This window comes from Sorex fumeus, unplaced genomic scaffold (genome assembly GCF_029834395.1).
Source record: "Sorex fumeus unplaced genomic scaffold, SorFum_2.1 ptg000055l, whole genome shotgun sequence".
In the NCBI taxonomy this organism is placed as follows: domain Eukaryota; kingdom Metazoa; phylum Chordata; class Mammalia; order Eulipotyphla; family Soricidae; genus Sorex; species Sorex fumeus.
In genome coordinates, this window is record NW_026606112.1 from 3,861,702 (window position 1) to 3,883,063 (window position 21,362).

At 43.7% G+C, this 21,362-nt stretch overlaps 1 protein-coding gene across 1 annotated transcript in view; it reads right to left on the reverse strand.

Annotated features, from left to right (window-relative positions):
- The window catches only part of KLB (klotho beta), a 30,805-nt gene extending 11,373 nt beyond the window's left edge, over positions 1-19,432 (reverse strand). Inside the window, exon 1 of the mRNA XM_056125598.1 lies at positions 18,608-19,432. Coding sequence (XP_055981573.1) covers positions 18,608-19,432 — 825 coding nt within the window. The remainder of the gene's footprint in view (positions 1-18,607) is intronic.
- Between the last annotated feature and the right edge of the window lie 1,930 nt (positions 19,433-21,362).

Sequence of the window (21,362 nt, forward strand, 5' to 3'; positions counted from 1 at the left end):
AGCTTGCCTCTCTGGATGCTCCTAAGGCAAGTGCACAAACACTGAATCTATTTTTGTTTTGGTGGTGCTCAGGGCTTATTCCTGATGTTCTCAGGGATTACTTTTTTCTTTTTTTTTTTTGGCTTTTTGGGTCACACCTGGCGATGCACAGGGGTTACTCCTGGCTCTGCACTCAGCAGTTACACCTGGCGGTGCTCAGGGAACCATATGGGATGCTGGGAATCGAACCCAGGTCAGCCGCATGCAAGGCAAATGCCCTACCCGCTGTGCTATTGCTCCAACCCCCTCAGGGATTACTTCTGACAGGTATAAGGGACCATCTGGTGCTGGCGGGGATGGAACCCGTGTTGGCCACATCCAGGGCAAACGCCCTACCCACTGTATTATCTTCCAACCCCAAATCCTGGCTGAACCCATGGAGTCGGCTTTCAGCTCTGACCATGAGCTTTTTTTTTGCTACTGGAGAATCCAGGTCGCCCACATGCGAAGCTTCTCTCCTCTTCTATTCCAGTCCCCTCCCCTCCCCTCCTCTTCCGTGCCCTCTCCTCCCCTCTTCTCTCCTTTTCTTTCATGTGTTACCTGGGATTGAATCTGGGGCCTCGCACAGAGAAGACAAATGCCCTACTGAGCTCCATCCCCATCCCCAAACAGCTCTTAGAGGGCCTTCAGTTTCTTTATTTGTTTTTCATGATTCCAAGAACAGAACCCAGGTCTTATGCAGGCAAGGTAGGTGCTTTACACATGCTTTGCTGCTGCGTCACATCCCCACCCCTTGGTTTTTCTGGGACTGGAACCACAATGGAAAATCTTGAGAACAGCTCCCCTGCCCCCCTTCGTGTTTCAAAACAGAAACAATTGTGCATTGCTGAAATTCAAAGGGGGCATTCTTTGCTTTAGTCTAATCAGCTGCTTAATCCCTTGGAGCCGCAGATCTTTCTTCTTTAAAAGCCTCAGCTCCTATCTTCAGGGCTATTGTGCACCTCCAGTGTATAAATTGTAGAGCACTGAATGTATATATAAGACTCTGGGCATTGATTTACCAGCTACCTTGCAAATGGATACCATCAGACGTTAAATGGATAGTGTGTGAGAGCTGGGGAGATCGTACAAGGGGTAGGGCACACCCCGGGTTTGATCCCTGGCACCCCATATGATACACTGAGCACAGAGCCAAGAGTGAGCCCTGAGCACCATTCAGTGTGGCCCAAAAACAGGAAGGAAGGAAGGAAGGACAGAAGGAAGGGAGGGAGGGAGGAAGGAGGAAGGAAGGGGTGCAATTGCTTTAAATGCATGAAGCTATTCCTAGTTGGAGTTAGGGCAGGGAATGTTTCTTTAAAATAGATGTTCTACCCAAGCCCAAGAGATGGCTCAAAGGACTGATGCAAGTTTTGCATGTGAGAGGCTGGGGTTCAATACTCAGCACCACACAGGTCCCTAAGCACCAGCCTGAGTAACCCCTCAACACCAATGGGTGTGCCCCCCCCCCAAACACACTACAACAGATGTTCTGTGATGTATTTCAGGGTTGTCTGAAAGACCACCTAAATGCTTGGCTGCATCACCAGCATTTTAAAGAGAAGTAAGACAGCATGGGAGAGGAAAGACATTTATCTCGGCCACACCTTTCCTTGGAGTTTTTGGGAGAGAGATGTCAGCATGTGCTGGTCAACCCCCAAGGTGACCTTCACAGTCCTGGGGTCTCTTTCCCGTTGGCTGCTGTTTGCACTGGCTATCAAGGTATCCAGGGTTATCTGTGCACTCTCTGGTGGCAGGCTGGCCTCTTCATTCTCCAGGGAGATGGCGGGGAGGCCCCATGAGGCAGCCCTGACGCCTACAGCCAGGGCTGCAAGGAAACAGTCAGACTCTGCACGAGCCGCAGTCTGGGTGAAACATCTACCTGAGCCCCGTGGAGGGAACCTGGTGGGACTAGGAGGTCACCTGAGCCGAGCCACCCCACAGCCTTGCACAACAGACTCCGGGTGCTTTTCCAAGGTCACCCTCTCTCCTGGACAAGGCCATCCACCTTTGGAATGATTGATTGAAGGGAGCGTCAACCTTTGTTCTTTACCTTCAGTAGCTTAGCGGGGGAAGCCAGCAAGTTTTGCTTTCCCAGCCAGTTCTCAGGGCGTGCTGGCAGCGAGACACCCCTGTCCCGAGCTCCCTTTCCTGTCTCCCTCGGGCAGGAGCTGGCAGCTATGTACCGTGGGCCCCGGAATCCAGACTTGATGGCTCAGTGATGGGAACCAAGAAGCTGGCTTGCACTTCTGGATGGTTTATTTAATTATTTACTTGGGGTTCGGGGCCACACCCGGCTGTGCTCAGGTGCCATGGGTTGAACTAAAGAAGCAAGCACCTTACCTACCCTCCGTCCTATCTCTCCAGCCCCCAACTTGTGTATCTTTAGAAACCAAAATAAATAAATAAATAAATAAATAAAAGTGAGAGGGTAGGAAAATCTGACAGGGACACTCCTCCGGGAAAGGATCGACTGAAAACAGATGGACGGACCTGGCCAGATTTGTCCTGGTTTTTTCAGAAACCCTGTTATTTGTGTAGTATTGCAGTACAGAGAGTCGGGTGCTTGCCGTGCACGTGGACAACCCAGGCTCGATGCCCGGTATACCATAGGGTCCCCTGAGCATTTCCAGGAGTGATCCTTGAGCACAGATCCAGGAGTATTAAGTCCTGAATATCAGTGGGTGTGACAAAAAAAAAAAAAAGAAAAAAGAAAAACTAAAAGCTTATTCTAAAACTCCACAATCATAGCAAACTGTTTTCATATTTTCTGGGTTTCCTGTCAGTGTTTCCAAGTATCTTTCCCAGCAAAAGTAATTTTTTTACTCTTTTCTGTTGTTGTTGTTAATCTTCAGGAATATCTAAACAATGTAGCAGTTTTTACTAATCTCATGAAATATTGTTCTCTCTCTCTCTCTTTCTCTCTCTCTCTTTCTCTCTGTCTCTCTCTCTCATTTTGCTTTTTGGGCCACCCCAGCCATGCTCCGGGATTACTCCTTACTGCATTCAGAAATCCCTCCCGGGGCTGGAGCTATAGTATAGCAGGTAGGGCATTTGCCTGCATGCAACTGACCCAGGTTCAATTCCCAGCATCCCATATGGTCCCCCGAGCACCGCCAGGGGTAATTTCTGAGTGCAGAGCCAGGAGTAACCCCTGTGCATTGTCGGGTGTGACTCAAAAAGCAAAATAATAATAATAATAATAAAAATAAATAAATAAATAAATAAAATAAAAGAACTCCCTCCTGGTGGGGACTGAACCTGGCTTAGCAGCTGGCAAGCAAAGTGTCCTGCTTACTATACTATCTCCCTAGCGCACATCACTCTCTCTCTCTCTCTTTTTTTTTTATCGCTTTTTGGGTCACACCTGGCGATGCACAGGGGTTACTCCTGGCTCTGCACTCAGAAATTACTCCTCGTGGTGCTGGGGGACCATATGGGATGCTGGGAATCAAACCAGGGTCTGTACGTGTAAGGAAAACACCCTACCCATTGTGTTATCATTCCAGCCCTCCCTTCACTCTCTCTTTTGATAATTTGTTTGTTTTCTTTTCTCTCTTCTCTCTGATCAATAATGTTGTGATTAAACATTGTTGTTTTTTTTTGGAGGGGGGAGGGGTGGTTTTGTCAAAGATTGAACCCAGGGCTTCTTACACATATTCAGCCACCTGGACAATTTAGTTGTTCAAAGTGGTCTGCAATAATATCAGCCTTTGGACTGGAGAGAGTGCTCCCAGGGCTCGGAGCATCCTGTGAATTCCCAGAGCCAGGAGTTCCATCCCCAGCACTACGTGGTGCTAACTCTGCTGCGTGTGGCTCTGGAGAGCCCTGCACTGAGGCTCCAGGCCCAAGCCCTGGACCACACCCACACCCACATGGCTGGGCTGAGTATCAGAGGGACTGGCCCGAGGGCCCCTGAGCACAGCCCGGGAGCAACCCACCCACAACAATTTCAGCCTAAGAACATTTTAGGCTTTAAAGCAACCTTTTTTTTTTTTGGGGTAATCTTGAACTCATAAAAACACTATCTTACTCTCTTAGGAGAAAACTTAAATATTAACAAAAGTTACTGTTCCCCTCCCCGCACCCCCAGCCAGGGTCCAAGGAAATTTGGCTGAAAAGAAATAAATTACATTGGTAGAACATTTAAAAAAAGACGAATTTCAGGATTAGAAAGATAATATAGTGGCAAGGCATGCAGCCAACCCTTATTCAGTCCTCAAAATGGCACAAGGTTCCCTGAGCACTTCCAGGAGTGAAACCCCAGCACTGAACCAGGAGTTATTCCTGAGCATTGCCAGGTGTGGTCTTTTGGACGACACCTTTTATAAACAAAATATTTTACTTGGGGCCAGAGTGCTAGTACAGTGGGTAGGGCATTTGCCTTGCATGTAGCCTACCCTAGTTCCATCCCTGGCATCCCATATGGTCCCTGAGCACTACCAGGAGTAATTCCCGAATGCAGAACCAGGAGTAACCCCTGAGCATCACTGGGTGGGACAAAAAAAAACAAACAAACTTTTTTTACTCATTCTATTTTTTTACGGGGGTGTTGGGCCATATCCAGTGGTGTTCAGGGTTTACTCCTGTCTCTGTGCTCAAGGATTACTCCTGGTCGGGAATCTTATGTAGAGTTGAGGATTAAACCTGGGTCAGTTGCTAGCAAGACAAACCTCCTGTCGGCTGTTTTTTCTTTCTTTCTTTCTTTCTTTTTTTTAAATCTCTGGCTTCCTTAACCCATCTTATTTTTAACAGTTTAGATTCACATTTTCTAAAGCTCAGTAATGATCATATGAAAATTCACCTTAATGAATTTTCCCCAATTTCTTTTCAATTATTATATTTTCAAATTATTTTAACAAGTCACTAATTTGCCTTCAGATAACCTATGACCTCTAACAGGAAAGAGGAATACAGAAAAAAGTATCATAAAAATAATATACAGGACGAGTGATAGTATAGTCGGGAGGGTGTTTGTCTTGCACACGCCGTGCACACGCCGACCCAGATTCAATCCTTGGCACCCAGTATGGACCCCCAAGTATGCCAAGAGTAATTCCTGAGCACAGAGTCAGGAGTAACCCTTGAGTAACACCAGGTGTGACTCAAAAACCAAATAAATAAGCAAACAAAAAAGTATATACTTGGGTCTGAGCAATAGCAGAGCGTGTTTTGCTTTGCACACGGCCCTCTTGGGCTTGATCACTGGCACCCCATATGGTCCCCCAAGCATCACCAGGAGTAATTCCTGAGTGCAGAGCCAGGAGTAACCCCTGTTCATCACCGGGTGTGACCCAAAAAGCCAAGAAAAAAATTATATACTTGGGGTTAGAGAGATAGTACAGTGGGTAGGATGCTTGCCTTGTACTTCGCCAACCGGGTTCGATCTCTGGCACTCTATGTGGTCCCCTGAATACCACCAGGAGTGATTCCTGAGCTCAGAGCTGGGAGTAAGCTCGGAGCATAGCCGGGTGTGGCCCCAAATCCAAAACAGACAGAAAACCAAAGTATTTTCATATTTCAACAATCAGAAGTGATAAGAAGAACTAAAGGTGGTATAATCAAACTTTTATTAAAATGTAATTTATGTTTATATAGACACAGAAAAACTTGGCCACTGAACAACTGCAAGTGGTTGTTACTTCTGGGGTAGAGTTCGGGAGGGAGAGAATCCTTTTCTTTTTGGGGATAGCACACCCGCTAAGCTCAGGGTTTACTCCTGGCTGTGCTTCGGAATCATAGCAGTGGGTCTTGGGGATCCTGTGTAGTGCTGGGCCTGGAACCCGGTCAGCCTCTATGCAAGGTAAGCGCCAACCCACTGTACTGCTCTCTGATCCCACCTTTTCGTTTTTATGTCTTTCTGTATTGTTTAGATGGTTTTCAGTTTAGGTTCTTTTTATAACTAAAATAACTCAAGAAAAAACAGTTCTGTGTCAGTGAGTTTCATTGGTCTCTGAGACCATTCTTCTCCAAAGGTCTAAAAAAACCCAAAAAAACAAAAAAACAAAAAAGCCTCAAAGGAAAAAACAGATTTTATCTTTAAGTTCAGTTGTTCTGTATTTCATTACATATTAAAGAATGTTTTTTTCATTACATATTAAAGAAAGTTTTTCTTTAAATCCTTAATAATGTGTTGATGTTCAAAGGCAAAAGGAGGAGATTCTGCAATTCCTACGTGATTAACATGAAAGAAGTTTCGATAGCAGTAAGCCCTGTCCTTTGCTTGAGACTTAGTCACATAATCTCTGGGCCAGATACCATAGTCGGAGGAACCACTCCACCAAATACTAACAGATCCTGGTTTTCTCCAACCTCACATCTCTCCAAAAACATTCTCAAGTAATACCACTAGATTACCCTGGAACCACTTGAATCCCTTTGGAGGACTTCTTTCTTGGGGAATAAGTTGGAGGGTTCCAGCATATTTCCAGTATCCCTGCAGCAATGGAACCATTTGTATCTGAGCACTGCACCATTTTTTTGTACCATTTTGTAATGCTGAGTTTTCTCAGTGAGACATTTTTATGACTTACTCAAAACTATAAAATGACTTCCTTGAAGCTCTAGGGCTAGGGCAAATGCTCATGCTTTGTATGCAGGAGGCCTGGTTCCCAGCCCCAGCACTGATGGTCCCCAGAACACTGCCAGGAGTGGGGACCCCTGAGCACCAACCATGAGTAACCCCTGTGCATTATCAGGGGCAAGGCAAGGCAACAGCAGAAAACTATTAAGTAACGTGAAATTCCTGTCTGTTCGTAGTTGCGTCATTGCCTTGTTTTCATTATGATGTTTTCTGATACCTACTTGGATCTAAGTTTCCATGCATGAGAGTGTCCATACCAAATCAAGCTGTTTAAATATGACCACAAGCATTATTCTCTGGGCATTTATAATTACATTTATTTAAGCTCTTGTTAATCATTCACTGAAGCATAACTTTTTCTGCTTAATGGTTAGAAAAGGTAAATATTGTTCTTTGGAAGGTTTTCAAATACTGCTTATAGGCTACAGATAGGTTTTCTACATGATTCTCTTTCATGTAACAATGATATTCTGGTATAGTAATGGCCTTTGGAAATTTTTATGAGCAAGCAGTTTTCATAATTTATTCAGTTAGGGACTGGAGCGATAGCACAGTGGGTAGAGCATTTGCCTTGTATGCGGCCGACCAGGGTTCAGTTCCCAGCATCCCATATGGTCCCCCTAGGACAGCCAGGAGTAATTCCTGAGTGCATGAGCCAGGAATAACCCCTGTGCATCGCTGGATGTGACCAAAAAAAGCAAAAAAAAAAATTAAATAAATAAATAAAAAGCTAATTTAGATATATCTGAAAGATGCTAATTTTAACTTGTTTAATTTTAACTTATTTAATTATCACTTGTATATTTTTCTAAAGGCATCTCAGGTCCTAACAGAAATAAGTCTTTATTATAGTGTAGGTGCTATGCCTTAGCTAATTGAATAAAGAATAATGTTAGTATACACTTTAATTTTAGATGAGATTACTAGGGACACTAATGGGACGCTTAAGTTTTGAACTAATATTAAAATCATAGGGACTACTTTAAAAAAAATTCATGGAGCCGGAGAGATAGTACAGTGGGTAAGATGCTTGCCTAGCATGCAGCTAACCTGGGTTCAATCCCCAGCACCACAAATGATCCTCCGAGCCCCTCTAGAAGTGATCCCTGAGCACAGAGCCAGGAGTAAGCCCTGAGCAATGCCAGGTGTGGCCCAAAACAAACAAAACAAAACAAAAGGGATACTGTCTAAATCAGGAGATAAATTGTTCAGACATTTCCCCCAGGGGAGAGTGTGAACGCAGTTTCCCACATTTGGGGAAATCACAGGGTCAGCAGCACCGAGTGCAGTGGATAAGCCCTGCCCTGGGAAGCCCCCTCAGGTTTGGGGTCTCTCCCCTGCCAGGTAAGTATGTTCAGACATTTTGATGGACAAATAAAGAAGCACACAGGTTGTTTCTGACATTAAATAAAGCACACGGATTGTCCTATCTATATGTATATAGGTTTCACCTCTCCACATTAAAAAAAAAAGCTCTCTCTTATGTAGGATATAAAGAAAAATAGTAAGGGGGCAACAATTGGCAAAGGCATCAAAACTGGAGATTTTTTTCTATAGAATTGAGTTACCTGGCAGGGGGTGGCAAATGCTACCTGCTATACCATTGCTCTGGCACCATATGTATTCTTTTTTTTTTTTTTTCTTTTTGTGTCATACCCAGCAATGCACAAGGGTTACTCTTGGCTCTGCACTCAGGAATTACTCCTGGCGGTGCTCAGGGTACCATATGGGATGCTGGGAATGGAACCCAGGTCAGCCGCGTGCAAGGCAAACGCCCTACCTGCCTGCTATCGCTCCAGCCCCCATATGTGTTCTTTTTTCACTCTATCACTGTATCACTGTCATCCTGTTGTTCATCGATTTCCTCGAGCAGGCACCAGTAACGTCTGGTTCGTCCTAGCCCTGAGATTTTAGAAAGCCACATTCGAGGCTCTTTCAGGGTCAGGAGAATGAGACCCATCATTGTTACTGGTTTTTGGTATATTGAATACGCCATGGGGAGTTTACCAGACTCTGCTGTGCGGGTAGGATACTTTCGGTAGCCTGCCAAGTTCTCCAGAGTAACCTTTTTTAACCTTCATTTTTAACTTTCATTTTTCTGTCCTTCATTGACCAAAAAAAATATGCAGATCGCTAATTCTGTGTGTATGTGTTATGAAACGATTTAGCAAAAGTTAATTTTGATATGTTATGCTCTTGCAAACCAAATTTAACAAAGGAGTTTTTTTCATTCCTTTTTTTTTTAAATGAAAATACTATTCATTGAGGACATTCTTGAAGATATCTCTCAAACCAAATAAAGCTAAAGAAGGCTCTTGCTGGCATTTCCATTTATAAATATTGTTCTTCCAGTCTTCCAGATCTAGGTGGTGGGTTGGGTAGAAGTTCACTGATGACATTTGATCTGTTTTCAGGGGTCTTGCAATACTGCAGACTTCTTGCCTGAGAAAGCTGTTGCAACAGCCCACTGGCAGAGAAGACACAGCTCCGAGTCCTGTGGATGATGGCTCTTTCACACTGTTCTTACCATGTTCACACTTAATTTTGGTTAAGAACGTCAACAGTAGGCCAGGATGTGACTGAGCCAGAGGACACCTGCCTTGTGAGTGTGAAGCCTGAGACTCCATTTCTAGCAGCTGCACTTAAAATAGAAAAACATTATTATTTTTTTTGCTGCCACTTAACAAGCAAATTATATATAGAGGTGATGGTTTTCTTTTTTCTTTTTTAAAATAAAATATAAAACATAGGGTCAGAGTAGTAGCACAGCAGATACGGCATTTGTCTTGTATGTGATCAACCTGGGTTTGATCCCTGACACCCCATATGGTCCCCTGAGTACTTCCAGGAGTAATTTCTGAGTGCTGAGCCAGGAATAAGTCTGAACATTGTAGGATGTGGCCCCAAAACCTATATATAAAATTCTGAGAGCCAGAACAATAACTTCGTGAGCACTTGCTTCTCATGGGAAAGGTCCAGCTTCTATCCCTGAAACCATAAGCTCTCCAGGGGGAAGGAGGCCTGGGCCTGCTGGTATGGCCCAGAAGCTAATATATGTGTGCATGTGTGATATTATCTCTAGCCTCTTATTTTTATGTTACTTTTTTTTTTTTTTTTGCTTTTTGGGTCACAACCAGTGATGCTCAGGGGTTATTACTGGCTCTGCACTCAGGAATTACTCCTGGCGGTGCTTGGGGGACCATATGGGATGTCAGGGATCAAACCCAGGTTGGCCGCGTGCAAGGCAAACGCCCTACCCGCTATGCTATTGCTCCGGCCCCTTATGTTACTTTTAATTATGGAAATAGTCATCACTTAAAAATAGGAGACTACAACTGACCCCTCAATAACATATCCCTCAAAACAAACAAACAAACAAACAAGCAAACAAACAACACATCTCACGAGTCATCAGCATGCTACAGCTTGTTTTAAGATGGACTTTTAAGGTAACATTTTATTTGAGGGGGTTGGTCCCTATTTGGAGTGCTCTGAAATGGCTCCTGGCTTTGTGTACTAAGGGGTTTTTACAGCACTGGGGATCAAACCAGGGTTGGTTGTTTGCCAGATAAGTGCCTTAACCCCTATACTGTTTGTCCAGTTCATTAAGGTAACACTTTTTTGTTTGCTTAGTTTTGTTTTGGGGTTGCACCCAGCAGTATTCATGTCTTTGTGCTCAAGGATCACTTCTGGTGGGGCTCAGGGGACCATATGGGGTTTTTAGGGAAGCCTGTATGTCTGAAATTCACATTTTTTCCCCCTTGTTTTTTGAGCCATACCTGATAGTGCTCAGGGCTCACTGCTGGCAGGCTCGGGGGAACATCTGGCATGCTAGGGATTGAACCTGGGTCAGCCATATGCAAGGCAAAGGCCCTGCCACTTTACTATCTCTCTGGTCCAGAAATTCACTTCTATTCAATTGCAATTTGTTGTTGTGTTAGTTTTGTGGTGCTGGGAATGGAATCCAAGAACTCAAGGCAAATGCCCTGCCATTGAACTACATTCCTGATTGCTCAGTCACGGGTAAAAATCCTTTCTCGACCAAGTTGGATCTTCCTTAAAAAGAAAATATCTGATGGAATTATTTCTGGAAAAGAAAACACACGCAGCCTTCTGTGAGTGTCTCTGACAGAAAGAGAAATGCTAAGTCAGGGTTCTCAGAGGTGGAAAAATTGGGAAGCAATAGAACTGAGGTCCATGTCCAGGAATAGTTGTTCAGACCTTGATTTTGTGTTGGTTTCCCAACACTGCTTGTCCTGAAAGCCTCTTCTACACTATGAAGCAACCTCTTGAATCCCTGAGGAATTTAAAACTCTATTTCATCATTGGTGTTTGGTCTACAAAAAGAGCATATATTTTCTTCTGTGGAAGTCCTTTTTTTAAAATTTGAGATAGTATTTTAAGGTTTATGTTTTAATTTTTAAAAATTTTTTATTGGTAAATCATCGTGAGGCACAGTTATAGACTTACAAACTTTTGTGCTTGTGTTTCAGGCATACAATGCTTGAGTACTCATCCCTCCACCAGTGCCCATTCTCCACCACTGATGATCCCAGTATCCCTCCCCCATCCCCCCCCCCAAACCCCTGTAAGGTTTATTTTAAACAAATTTTTGGTATTTAGAAATAATTGCACTGTTTCAGTGTTTATATGTAAAAGAAAATTGGCATTTTCCCATTAAATATTACAATATTTAAATCATTTTATTGTATATGGAAAAGCATTTATGACCTGTTTTTTTGTTTGTTTGTTTGGTTTTGTTTTTTGGTGGGAGGCACACCTGGCTCTGCTTAGGGCTTACTCCTGGCTCAGTGCTTAGGGATCATTCCTGGCAGGCTTGAGGGACCACATGGGGTTTCAGGGACAGAACCTGGCTGAACTGTGTGCAGGGCAAGTGCCCTACGTGCTGTACTAACTTTCCAACCCCTATGACCTATTTTTAAATGACACCCTGGGTTAGTTGTTAAGGCTAACTGTGAACATGCAGACTGAAGTTTTACATACTCAGTGAAGCCTGCTAAGTCTCATACATCTTTCTCCCTCTTTTTTTTGGGGGGGGGGGTTGAGGAGATAGCAGGGAGGCCACACCTGGCAGTGCTCCAGGGTTTAATCCTGTCTTTTTCTCAGGGAACACACCTGACAGACTTGGGGGGTTCATATGGGATGCCAGGCAAGCACCCTCTCCACAGTAGTATTGCCCAGGCCACTACCTCATTTTGAATGGGACGTGACATGGGGTGAAACACAGATGACAATGTTAGTTTTTGATTTAGGTTTTTGGACCACACCCAGCAGTGGTCAGGATTTACTACTGGTTCTGAATTCAGATAACACTCCTGGCAATACTCAGGGGATCATATGGGGTGCTGGGGATTGAGCCTGGGTCAGCTGCATGTAAGGGAAGCACCCTACCCACTGTACTAGCTCTCCAGCCTTTTGGCAGGATCCAAAGGACAAAGGTACTAATCTAGTTGGTAAAGGCTGGAAGTACTGCCATCCATCCTACGGTGCACAGGCAAGCCCCTTCCTCCCCTTGCAGCTTCCAAGAAAGGATTATCTGACCCCCAAAGGTCAGTAGTGCCAAGGGTACTACTGGTGCTTCATAGATGGGCACATGGTTCCTGTCTCTGAAGGATAATATTCTGGACTCATGACATGATCAGAACCATGATGGAGAGTGGGGAGGTAATGAGTAGAGTGTTTGCTGAGCACATGCAAGGTCTTGGATTCCCAATGCCTGGATTCCCAACACCATAAAGAAAGGAAGCCAAAACGGTGATGGAGGCTGGCAGTATTTAGTGTAGAAATGAATGAAACGAGTCACCATTCCATGAGTGAATTCACCTCCCTCAACTTTTGTGCCTGTATCCTCAGAGTCTCTCAAATGTTCCCTCAGAAGGGGAGGTGGGGGGTGGGGGGGGAAGTTTCCGTGTTTAAATTGTGATAGATGCATATCTATTGATTTGAAGACAGGCAGCATTTCTGCCTTGACAAATGTGAGGCTCCTCTAAGCTGGAGGGCAGAGGTCTTCCTTATTGAAAACAGCCACAGGACTCTTCCCTCCCCTTAGGACAGCATTGGACTTCCACCCACAAGAAGAAATGATTTGAGAGGCTGAGATAAAGGTCCTTCTTACCCTGCCCCCCTGTCCCTGCCTGTTGGTTATGGAGCCAGACTATGAGTCATTTTTGTGGGAGCCGACTTGAACTGTTTCTGTCACCTGCAACTCATAGTTCTGACTCAAGCATTGCATCGCTACAGGTGATTTTATAAGAATCAGGGGACAGAGAGATGGTATAAGGGTAAGGTGCTTGGCTTTCACAATGCCAACCTCAGCATCTCATAGGGTCCCTGACCCTGCCAGGCATGATCCCTGACCACAGAGCCAGGATTAAGCCCTGAGCACTGTCAGGTGTGTGTCCCTCCACTGAAAATAAAAAGAACTAGTTACAGTGCACTGACTTAGGAGTATGGCACCTGATACTGGTTCTTGAATGGAAAGGCTTAAAAAAGAAAGCCTGCAGGGCTAACCATCCAACCAGGCACCCGGTTTGTGCCTGATATGCTAGAAGCTGGAAAATAAAGGCACATGGAACACTCACTAGGGAGGGCACAGTGGAAGCTGAGTGGAAATAAAATAAAAATAAGCCAGACAGTGCCAGGAAGGGCCTGAGGGGCAGTGTGGGGGTTCCAGGATGCCAGGAAAGGGCATGGGAGAGTGGTCACGAAAGGAGGGGGGGGGGGCAGGTGGAAATCTAGTTTCTTCAAGATTCGCTTGACAGGTCAGGACCTCATCCTCAGATCCTTGGGGAGTCACTTAACAACTTCTCTGCAAAGAGGGGAAGTGACACATGACACCTTAGAAATAATCATTCTCGGGGCTGGAGCAATAGCATAGCAAGTAGGGCCTTGCACGTGGCCAACCCGGGTTCGATTCCCAGCATCCCATATGGTCCCCTGAGCCCTGCCAGGGGTGATTCCTGAGTGCAGAGCCAGGAGTAACCCCTGTGCATCACCAGGTGTGACCCAAAAAGAAAAAAAAAAATAATCATTCTCAGTAAAATGAGATCTAATACAAGGTACCGGATAGGATGCTGGCAAAGGTGATATTTAGGGGTGGGGCTTGCCTTGCACATGGCTGACCTGGGTTTGATCTCCGACATCCCATATGATCCCCCAAGCTCCGCCAGGAGTGATCTGAGTGCAGAGCCAGGAGTAACCCCTGGACACTGCCAGGTGCTTCCCCCCACCAAATTATAGAGAAAAAATATATTTTTTTGCTTTTGGGGTCATACCCGGCGATACACAGGGGTTACTCCTGGCTCTACACTCCTGAATACACCCCTGGCAGTGCTCAGGGGACCATATGGGATGCTGGGAGTCAAACCCTGGTTGGCCACGTGCAAGGCAAATGCCCTACCTGCTGTGCTATTGCTTCAGCACTGAAAGAAAATATTTGAGGTGATGGTCACCATAGTCAGGCCAAAAATTTCAGAGGGGATCATCTATTAGGGTCTGGGATCATGGCAAAATTTCCTCAGAGGCTTAGATTTGCCTTCTGATGATTAATAGTGACATCTAAATTCCAGGTCAGTGTCAGAACAGACTGCACCATTCAGGTTTCTGTCAAGCCAGGACATTTCAGATGGAGTTTTTTAAAGATGAATCTGGGGCTGGAGAGAGAATCTAGCGTGTAAAGCACTTGCCTTGCATGCAGCCAGTCCCAGTTTGATACCCAGCACCACACAGGAGTTGCTGAACCCCACCAGGAGTGATACCTGAGCACAGAACTAGGAGTAAGACCTGAGCACTGTTGGGAGTGTTCCCGCTTCACCTTCCAAAAGGATTCTCCCAGAACTAAAAAGATCCCAACAGCGCCTATGAAATCTTACCAGTATCTGGGGATGGGAGAAGAAAGTGGTCTCTGATCATCCATAAATTTAGTTTTAATTTAGTTTAGGGTTTTTTTTTCTGGGCCATATCCTGATTTTGTCAGGGATCACTCCTGGCTCTGCACTCAGGAATTACACCTGGCAGTGCTTGGGCGACCATATGGGATGCTGGGGTTCAAAGTCAGGTTGCAAGGCAAGAGACTGACCTACTGTACTGTAGCTTCGTGCCCCCTTCTCCTACTACCATCTCATGAATTTTTGTTTTATACTAGATTTTCAAAAAACATTTAGACCTACGTTCTTGGACTGAAGATAAATCCTGAGATTGCTGCTTCTGGGTCAAGAAGCAGCCAATAAGGAGATAAGCCTTGATTGCAACATACAAGAATCGAACGATTGTATCCCATGTTAACCGGAGGACAGAGGGGCATTTGGGAAAATGAGTTCCCTCTGGGTTCCCAGGCACGCAAGGTTTCTCTCTCCAGCCCCTGGGTGATGGAGCAGGTTCCATTTCCTGACTGATTTCATGAAACCCTTTACATTCCTGAGTTAGGTGAACGATTCCGAAATTTTAAAGAGATAGAAATTATGTGAAAAACATAACTTAAAAATTTCATCCCTCCATTTCAAACAGTGACATCTCTCTCACCTTCAGAGTTCTTACTTTGTGGGCCAGAGTGATAATACAACAGGTAGGGTGCTTGTCTTGCACACTGTGGAGAAGGGTTCAATTCCTGGCATCCTGTATGGTTCCCCAAGCCCACCAGGAATGATCCCTGAGTGCAAAGCCAGGAGTAAGTCCTGAGTACAGCTGGTGTGCCCCCCAATAAAATAAAACAAAACCAAATCAAACCAGAGCACTTCCTTTGTATGACAGGCAGAATCTACCTCAACCTGGAGGCAACACATCTGAAAACACTTTTTTGTTTCTTGTTTTGGGGCCACACCTGACTTTGCTCAGGACTTACTCAGGGATCACTCTTGGAGGGATGCAGAGAACCATAGGGGATGTCGGAGATTGAATACAGGTCGGATGTGTGCAAAGCAAATGCCCCTACCCACCGTACTATCTCTTGGAAACAGCACTTCCTATGCTGTTCAGGAGCAATATCTACTTGTTAGAACTTCTTCTGTTTATGTTTATCAGGAGAAAGTTATTTAAAAAATATAATTGTACCAGGGTTGGGGGGAGGGATACTGGGGACATTGGGGGTGGAAAATGTTCACTGGTGTAGGGATGGGTGTTGGATAATTGTATGATTGAAACTCAAACATGAAAGTCTTGTAACTGTACTTCATAGTGATTCAATAAAAAAAATACAATTGTACCAATTTATCCTTGGTTCACAACATTACATACTTTTTGGTCTCCTATGACTCTTCGTTAGATAACCAGGTTTTTTGTTTGCTTGTTTATTTGCTTTTATTTTTTTGGGGGGAGGAGGTCATCATACCCTGTGACACTCAGGGCTTACTCTAGACTCTGCACTCAGGAATCATTACTGGCGGTGCTCCGTGGACCATATGTGATGCCATGGGGTAAGCCTGAGTCTGCCACATACATGCAAGATAAATTCCCTACCTTCTGTACTATCGCTCTGGCCTCAATTTGTGTGTGTGTGTGTGTGTGTGTGTGTGTGTGTGTGTGTCTATGGATGTTTTGGATTTTTTGTTTTGTTTTTGGGCCACATTCAGCTGTGCTCAGGGCTTTCTCCTGGTTCAGTGTCAGCAATCAATCCTGGTGGGGTTCGGGGAACCTTGTGGGATCCAACCTGCATGGGCCAAATGCAAGGCAAGTGCCCTACCCACTGTACCATTGCTCTGGCCCCAGATTTTGGTTTTTGGTCCAGCCCTGGCTGTGATCAGAGCTTACTCATGACCCTGTACTCAGGGAATCATTCCTGGTGGTGTTTGGGGGACCATATGTGTTGTGAAGGATTGAACCAAAGTTAGCCATATGCAAAGCAAGTGCTTTGACTCTTGTACTATTTCTTGCCTCTGGATAAACCAGGTTTTAAGAATTTAAGTTAACTACCAGAATATTTTTTATGAATGTTCTCATTACTAACATCATTTATTTAGCAACCAAAAGATTTCACTTTTCATTCTTTGATACAATTTAAACACAGATTTTTTCCTTTTGAGTCACACTCAGTGATGCTCAGTGGTTACTCCTGGCTCTGCACTCAGGAATTACTCCTGGTGGTGTTTGGGGGACCATATGGGATGCTGGGGATCGAACCCGAGTTGGCTGTGTGCAAGGCAAATGTCCTACACGCTGTACTATCGCTTCAGCCCCTCTTTGATACAGTTTGATGTTTCTAAATTTACACGAGTGTGTTGTATTTAAAGTTAAATTAGCCAAATAAAATAAAATTTAATTGATATGTGCATAATCTTCAGACATAACAGCTATGAGTTTTCTTCCCATTAAAGCTTTTCTTGTTTTGCCAAGTCACAATATCATATTAGTAATATGTCCATAATATAATTCTGTTCAAAGATATATAAATGACCTGGTAATCGTAATGCAATTTTTTTACTGCAAAGCAGATGTGATTGAAACCATAGTATAACACACATTACATTGTATGATGTGTTATACATGCACAATGTCCAATAATCCAGAAAGTTCAAAAAGAAAAGAGGCATTAAGAGATATTTTTCTGTTTTTTTTTTTCCTTTTGGTTTTTAGGCCACACCTGGTGGTGCTCAGGATTTATTCCTGGCTCTGTGGTCAGGGATCACTCCTGCTGACAGTGATAGCTGTAAGGCTGGGGACCTAACCTGGGTAGAATGTGTAGGAGGCAAGTGCCTTACCCCCATACTGTCTCCAGCCTAGGAGATATTTTTCTATATAAAGTTAGACATGGAGTAATTTTATGTTCCTAGACTTTAAAAAATTCCAGGAATTTAACATTTTTTAAATGTTCTTAAAGGTTCACTTTTCTAAATAAGAATCTAATTACTGGAGGGTAAGGAAAACCAAATGACCACTTCTAACACATGATGGCATTAGTAAAGTTTTTTCATCTTCAAAAAATAAGTATTCAGAGTAATTTTTTCTAAGTATACTACCTGATTTTTCAAAGTAACCTAATTCTAGAGAATAACCAACATGTCAGGCAAAATCTCATGAGAATGTCTGCAAGGTTGCCTTTTAAAAATCTTTTCAAACAAGGACACTTATTGTTTAGTATACAAAGTCATTTATAAATTCCATGTTCAAATAGCTACAGTTTAGTCTCAAACCTGGGGTAAGTTATTTAATCTCACTGATCTCCAGGCTCATCTTTAACACTGGGATAAGAGTTGGACATAGTTCATAAGGTTATCATGAAGGTTACATATGATAATGCACATTAAATGCTCAGGCTAGTCGGTGGTGCAGAATTAGGAGCTCAATGAATATTATTAGCTCTTATTTGCTATTTTCACTATTGTCTCAGTAACATATCATTTCTAACATAAGCTCTTGCTTTTGAGATAGACTGCTTAATGGAGCATATTCTTTCCAGGTTTTATTTTAGTAGTTTAATTTTAGCTCTTAAAACAATCGTATTTACTCTGCCATGTAACATAAACAAAACCAATGGGTGAACTTTAGTTATTTCAATTTCTGTGCTTAATATGTGTCAGCTAACATTTGTTTAGCTTATTATATCATGAAAAACAGCAACAGAAACAAAAGCAAACAAAACCAAGAATAGCAATAGTAACAAATTCATTTTTAAGTGGCTATGCCTTAAGTACAATTCTGAAATAGTTGCATGTTATCGGAAAAGGCTTTCAACAATCAAATTAATAAGGAACTGCTTCCCCACAGATTGAAAGTAAACATATACTCTCGCTCTAACTTACAGTTGTCTTAAAAATAGTCTCAAAGTGCACAGTTTTGGGAACACTGACTAGATACTTTCATAGTTTCTTAGATAACTGAATCCATACTACTTTCAATACGAAAGCCAAGACTAATACTAAAGAATCAGGCTAGGCTAAGCTGAGGACCTTTATTATTTAATATTAATAAAGAATTATTTCAGCAAAAGACACACGTGTGTTTGAGCTCCTGCTCCTTATATTCTGAAACTACAACACTGATCCCACTGTACAATACCTTGATCAAGTTGTGTCCCACAGTGTAGACAGCTGCTAAATTCCCCTTCTCACCAGGGGCATGCATCCCTGTCCCATATCCATGCCAGGCAACTAGGTATGGGTTGTGAATTGTAATCCAGTACTTGACACGGTCCCCGAACATCTGGAAACAGTATGTGGCGTAGTCATTGAAGAGATTGATCAAGGTTTCATTTTTCCACCCCCCATATTTTTCTTGTAGCACCAACGGCAAATCCCAATGGTACAAAGTCACTATAGGTTCAATGCGTCTAAGGACAAGAGCGTCCAGAAGTGAATTATAATACTGAAGACCTTTCACATTCGCCTCGGCTACTATTCCATTGGGGAACAGTCTTGGCCAGGAAATCGAAAACTGATAGAAAGAAACGCCAATAAAATCCAGGGCCGACAAGTCTTTTTCCAGAAAGTGATAGCTGTCACTGGAACTATTCTGGCTGTGAACATCTTTCAGGTGCGTCTGGATGAAATGGTCCCATATCGATGGTCCTTTTCCATCTGCTGTCCAGGTGCCTTCCACTTGAAACGCTCCAGTCCCAACACCCCAAAGAAAGTTTTTAGGAAAAGTGTCATAGACAAACAGCTGACTTTCATTTACCAGGCTAAGATGAGGATCTTTAGCCCAGATGGCTCTTCCATCTCCAGAGAATCCAATAACAGCTCGCAGGAGCATAAAGGCTGACAGAATGACAGATGTGTGCCGTCCGCGGGTGGACATTGTTTTCCTATAGCGTGCGCTGCCTGCATCAGGGCTGAGGAGAACCCATTCATTCCCTGGAGATTCTGCTGCACAGCCTGGCTTCATTTGCCACTGACTGCTCCACCGTCTTATCAACGCTCCCTTAAGAGCTGGTGATTGTAAAGCTCTGTCAATGATTAGCCTGCTCTGTGAGGTTCAGAATGGTTCGGGGAGAGCAACGTAATCTGAGGGAGGTGGCACTCCAAGAGTCCCGCATGTTTTGCTCTCTCTCCTGATGGGAGAAGCAGAATAAAAACACGTCAGCCACAACCATTGTAAGTGTGTTACCAAAACATGCATAAACAATGAATGTGTTTTTTCCTGTGTAGATTTTTAGATCTTTTCAGGATGGTTTGAATGTGATTGAATCACGCACATATTCCTTCTCTGTTTCTGAGCTTTTTTGAATGGTTATCACTGCATATCCAGGGAAAGGGATCCTATTTGCAAGTAAATAGCATTTCTCTATATCAAGACTAAGGCAGAAAGCATAAGAAGATATTATACTTCCACAAAAGGAACATATGAGATATGAGATATTGTAGGAAAATGGCAAAGTACATTGTTTTTGAAAGAAGGATGGAATGAACATATGTAACACTTCATGGATGGAAGTACCCACCACTTTACAATTTGAAAATTTCTGAATTTATGACACTTTTGACCAAAATCCTTTCTTGCCAAATTTTAGTTCAAAATTATTGGACTGGATAGATAACTGAGCATGAGTTTTGCATGCAGGATGTCTGGGTTTGATCCCCAGTACTGCCTGAGCACCAGGGGCGCCTATGAGCTCAGAAGCAGGAGTGGCCCTTAAGCATAGCTGGCTGTGGGCCAAAAAATGAAACAACAGAATTATTGTGAAAGTTCACTTGAAGAATAAATAGGCAATAATCACAAAAAGAAAAAAAACCTCTGTAAAATAAAAGAGTGAAGGCATAGACTACCTTCAAGCAGGAAAACATGATAAAGCACATGATTCTGGGACAATAATAGATAATATTGTACAGAATCCATAATTTCAAAATAACCTTTAAAAATCTTAATGTTTTTGTGAAGCCAAACAAGTCAGAAGAAAAAAGGCAAGTATTAGGTAGTTTCCCTATTGCATGCAATACAAGAATGCATAATTGAATAAAAGGTAAAGGTAAAGGCCCTCCCGCTGATCGTCGATTTGCTTGAGCGGGCCCAGTAACGTCTCCATTGGAGACTTTGTTGTTACTGTGTCTGGCATATCGAATACTCTCGGTAGCTTGCCGGGCTCTCCGAGAGGGGCGGAGGAATCGAACTCGGGTCGGCCATGTTGGCCGCTTGTAAGGCTAACGCCCTACTCACTGTGCTATCGCTATGGATAAAAATAAAATGAAAAGACAAACCAGTGGGCCTTGACAGAAGATTTCCTGAGGAAAAGGGTTTGGAGTGAGCTGTGGAGATTAGAGAGAGGGCTGTGTGTGTGTGTGTGTGTGTGTGTGTGTGTAAATTTAAATGGCTAGTTGGCCCAAGGAGAAGCATAAATACCAGATCAACCAGTTAGAGGTTGGAGAGTTAGCCCATTGGGCTGAGCTTTGCATGCAGGAGGTCCAGGTTTTATCTACGGCGACCAGTTCACCCAGAGCACTGCTGTACATGACCTCTGAGCACAGAGCCGGGAGTGGTCTTAGCACTGCAGGGTGTGGTCTACATACAAGAAAGCAAAAACAAACAAAATTGATTGGTAATCATTAAAGACAGGAGATGGGTAAAAAAAGGTCACAGGCCAGAGAGATAGAGTGGATAGAGCTCTTACCTTGCACATATCCAACCTGGGTTTAATCCCCGGCACCCCCAAGAAGTCCCACCAGGAGTGATCCCTGAGCACTGCTGGGTGTGGCCACCCACCCTCAAAAGTCATGTCTTAAATATTTGCAGGATTCCACCTTAAATTAGAGAGCTGAGAGCCACAGTGCTGACGAGTGTGGCATCCCAACTCCAGTGACCGAGTGTACATGTAGTTGTG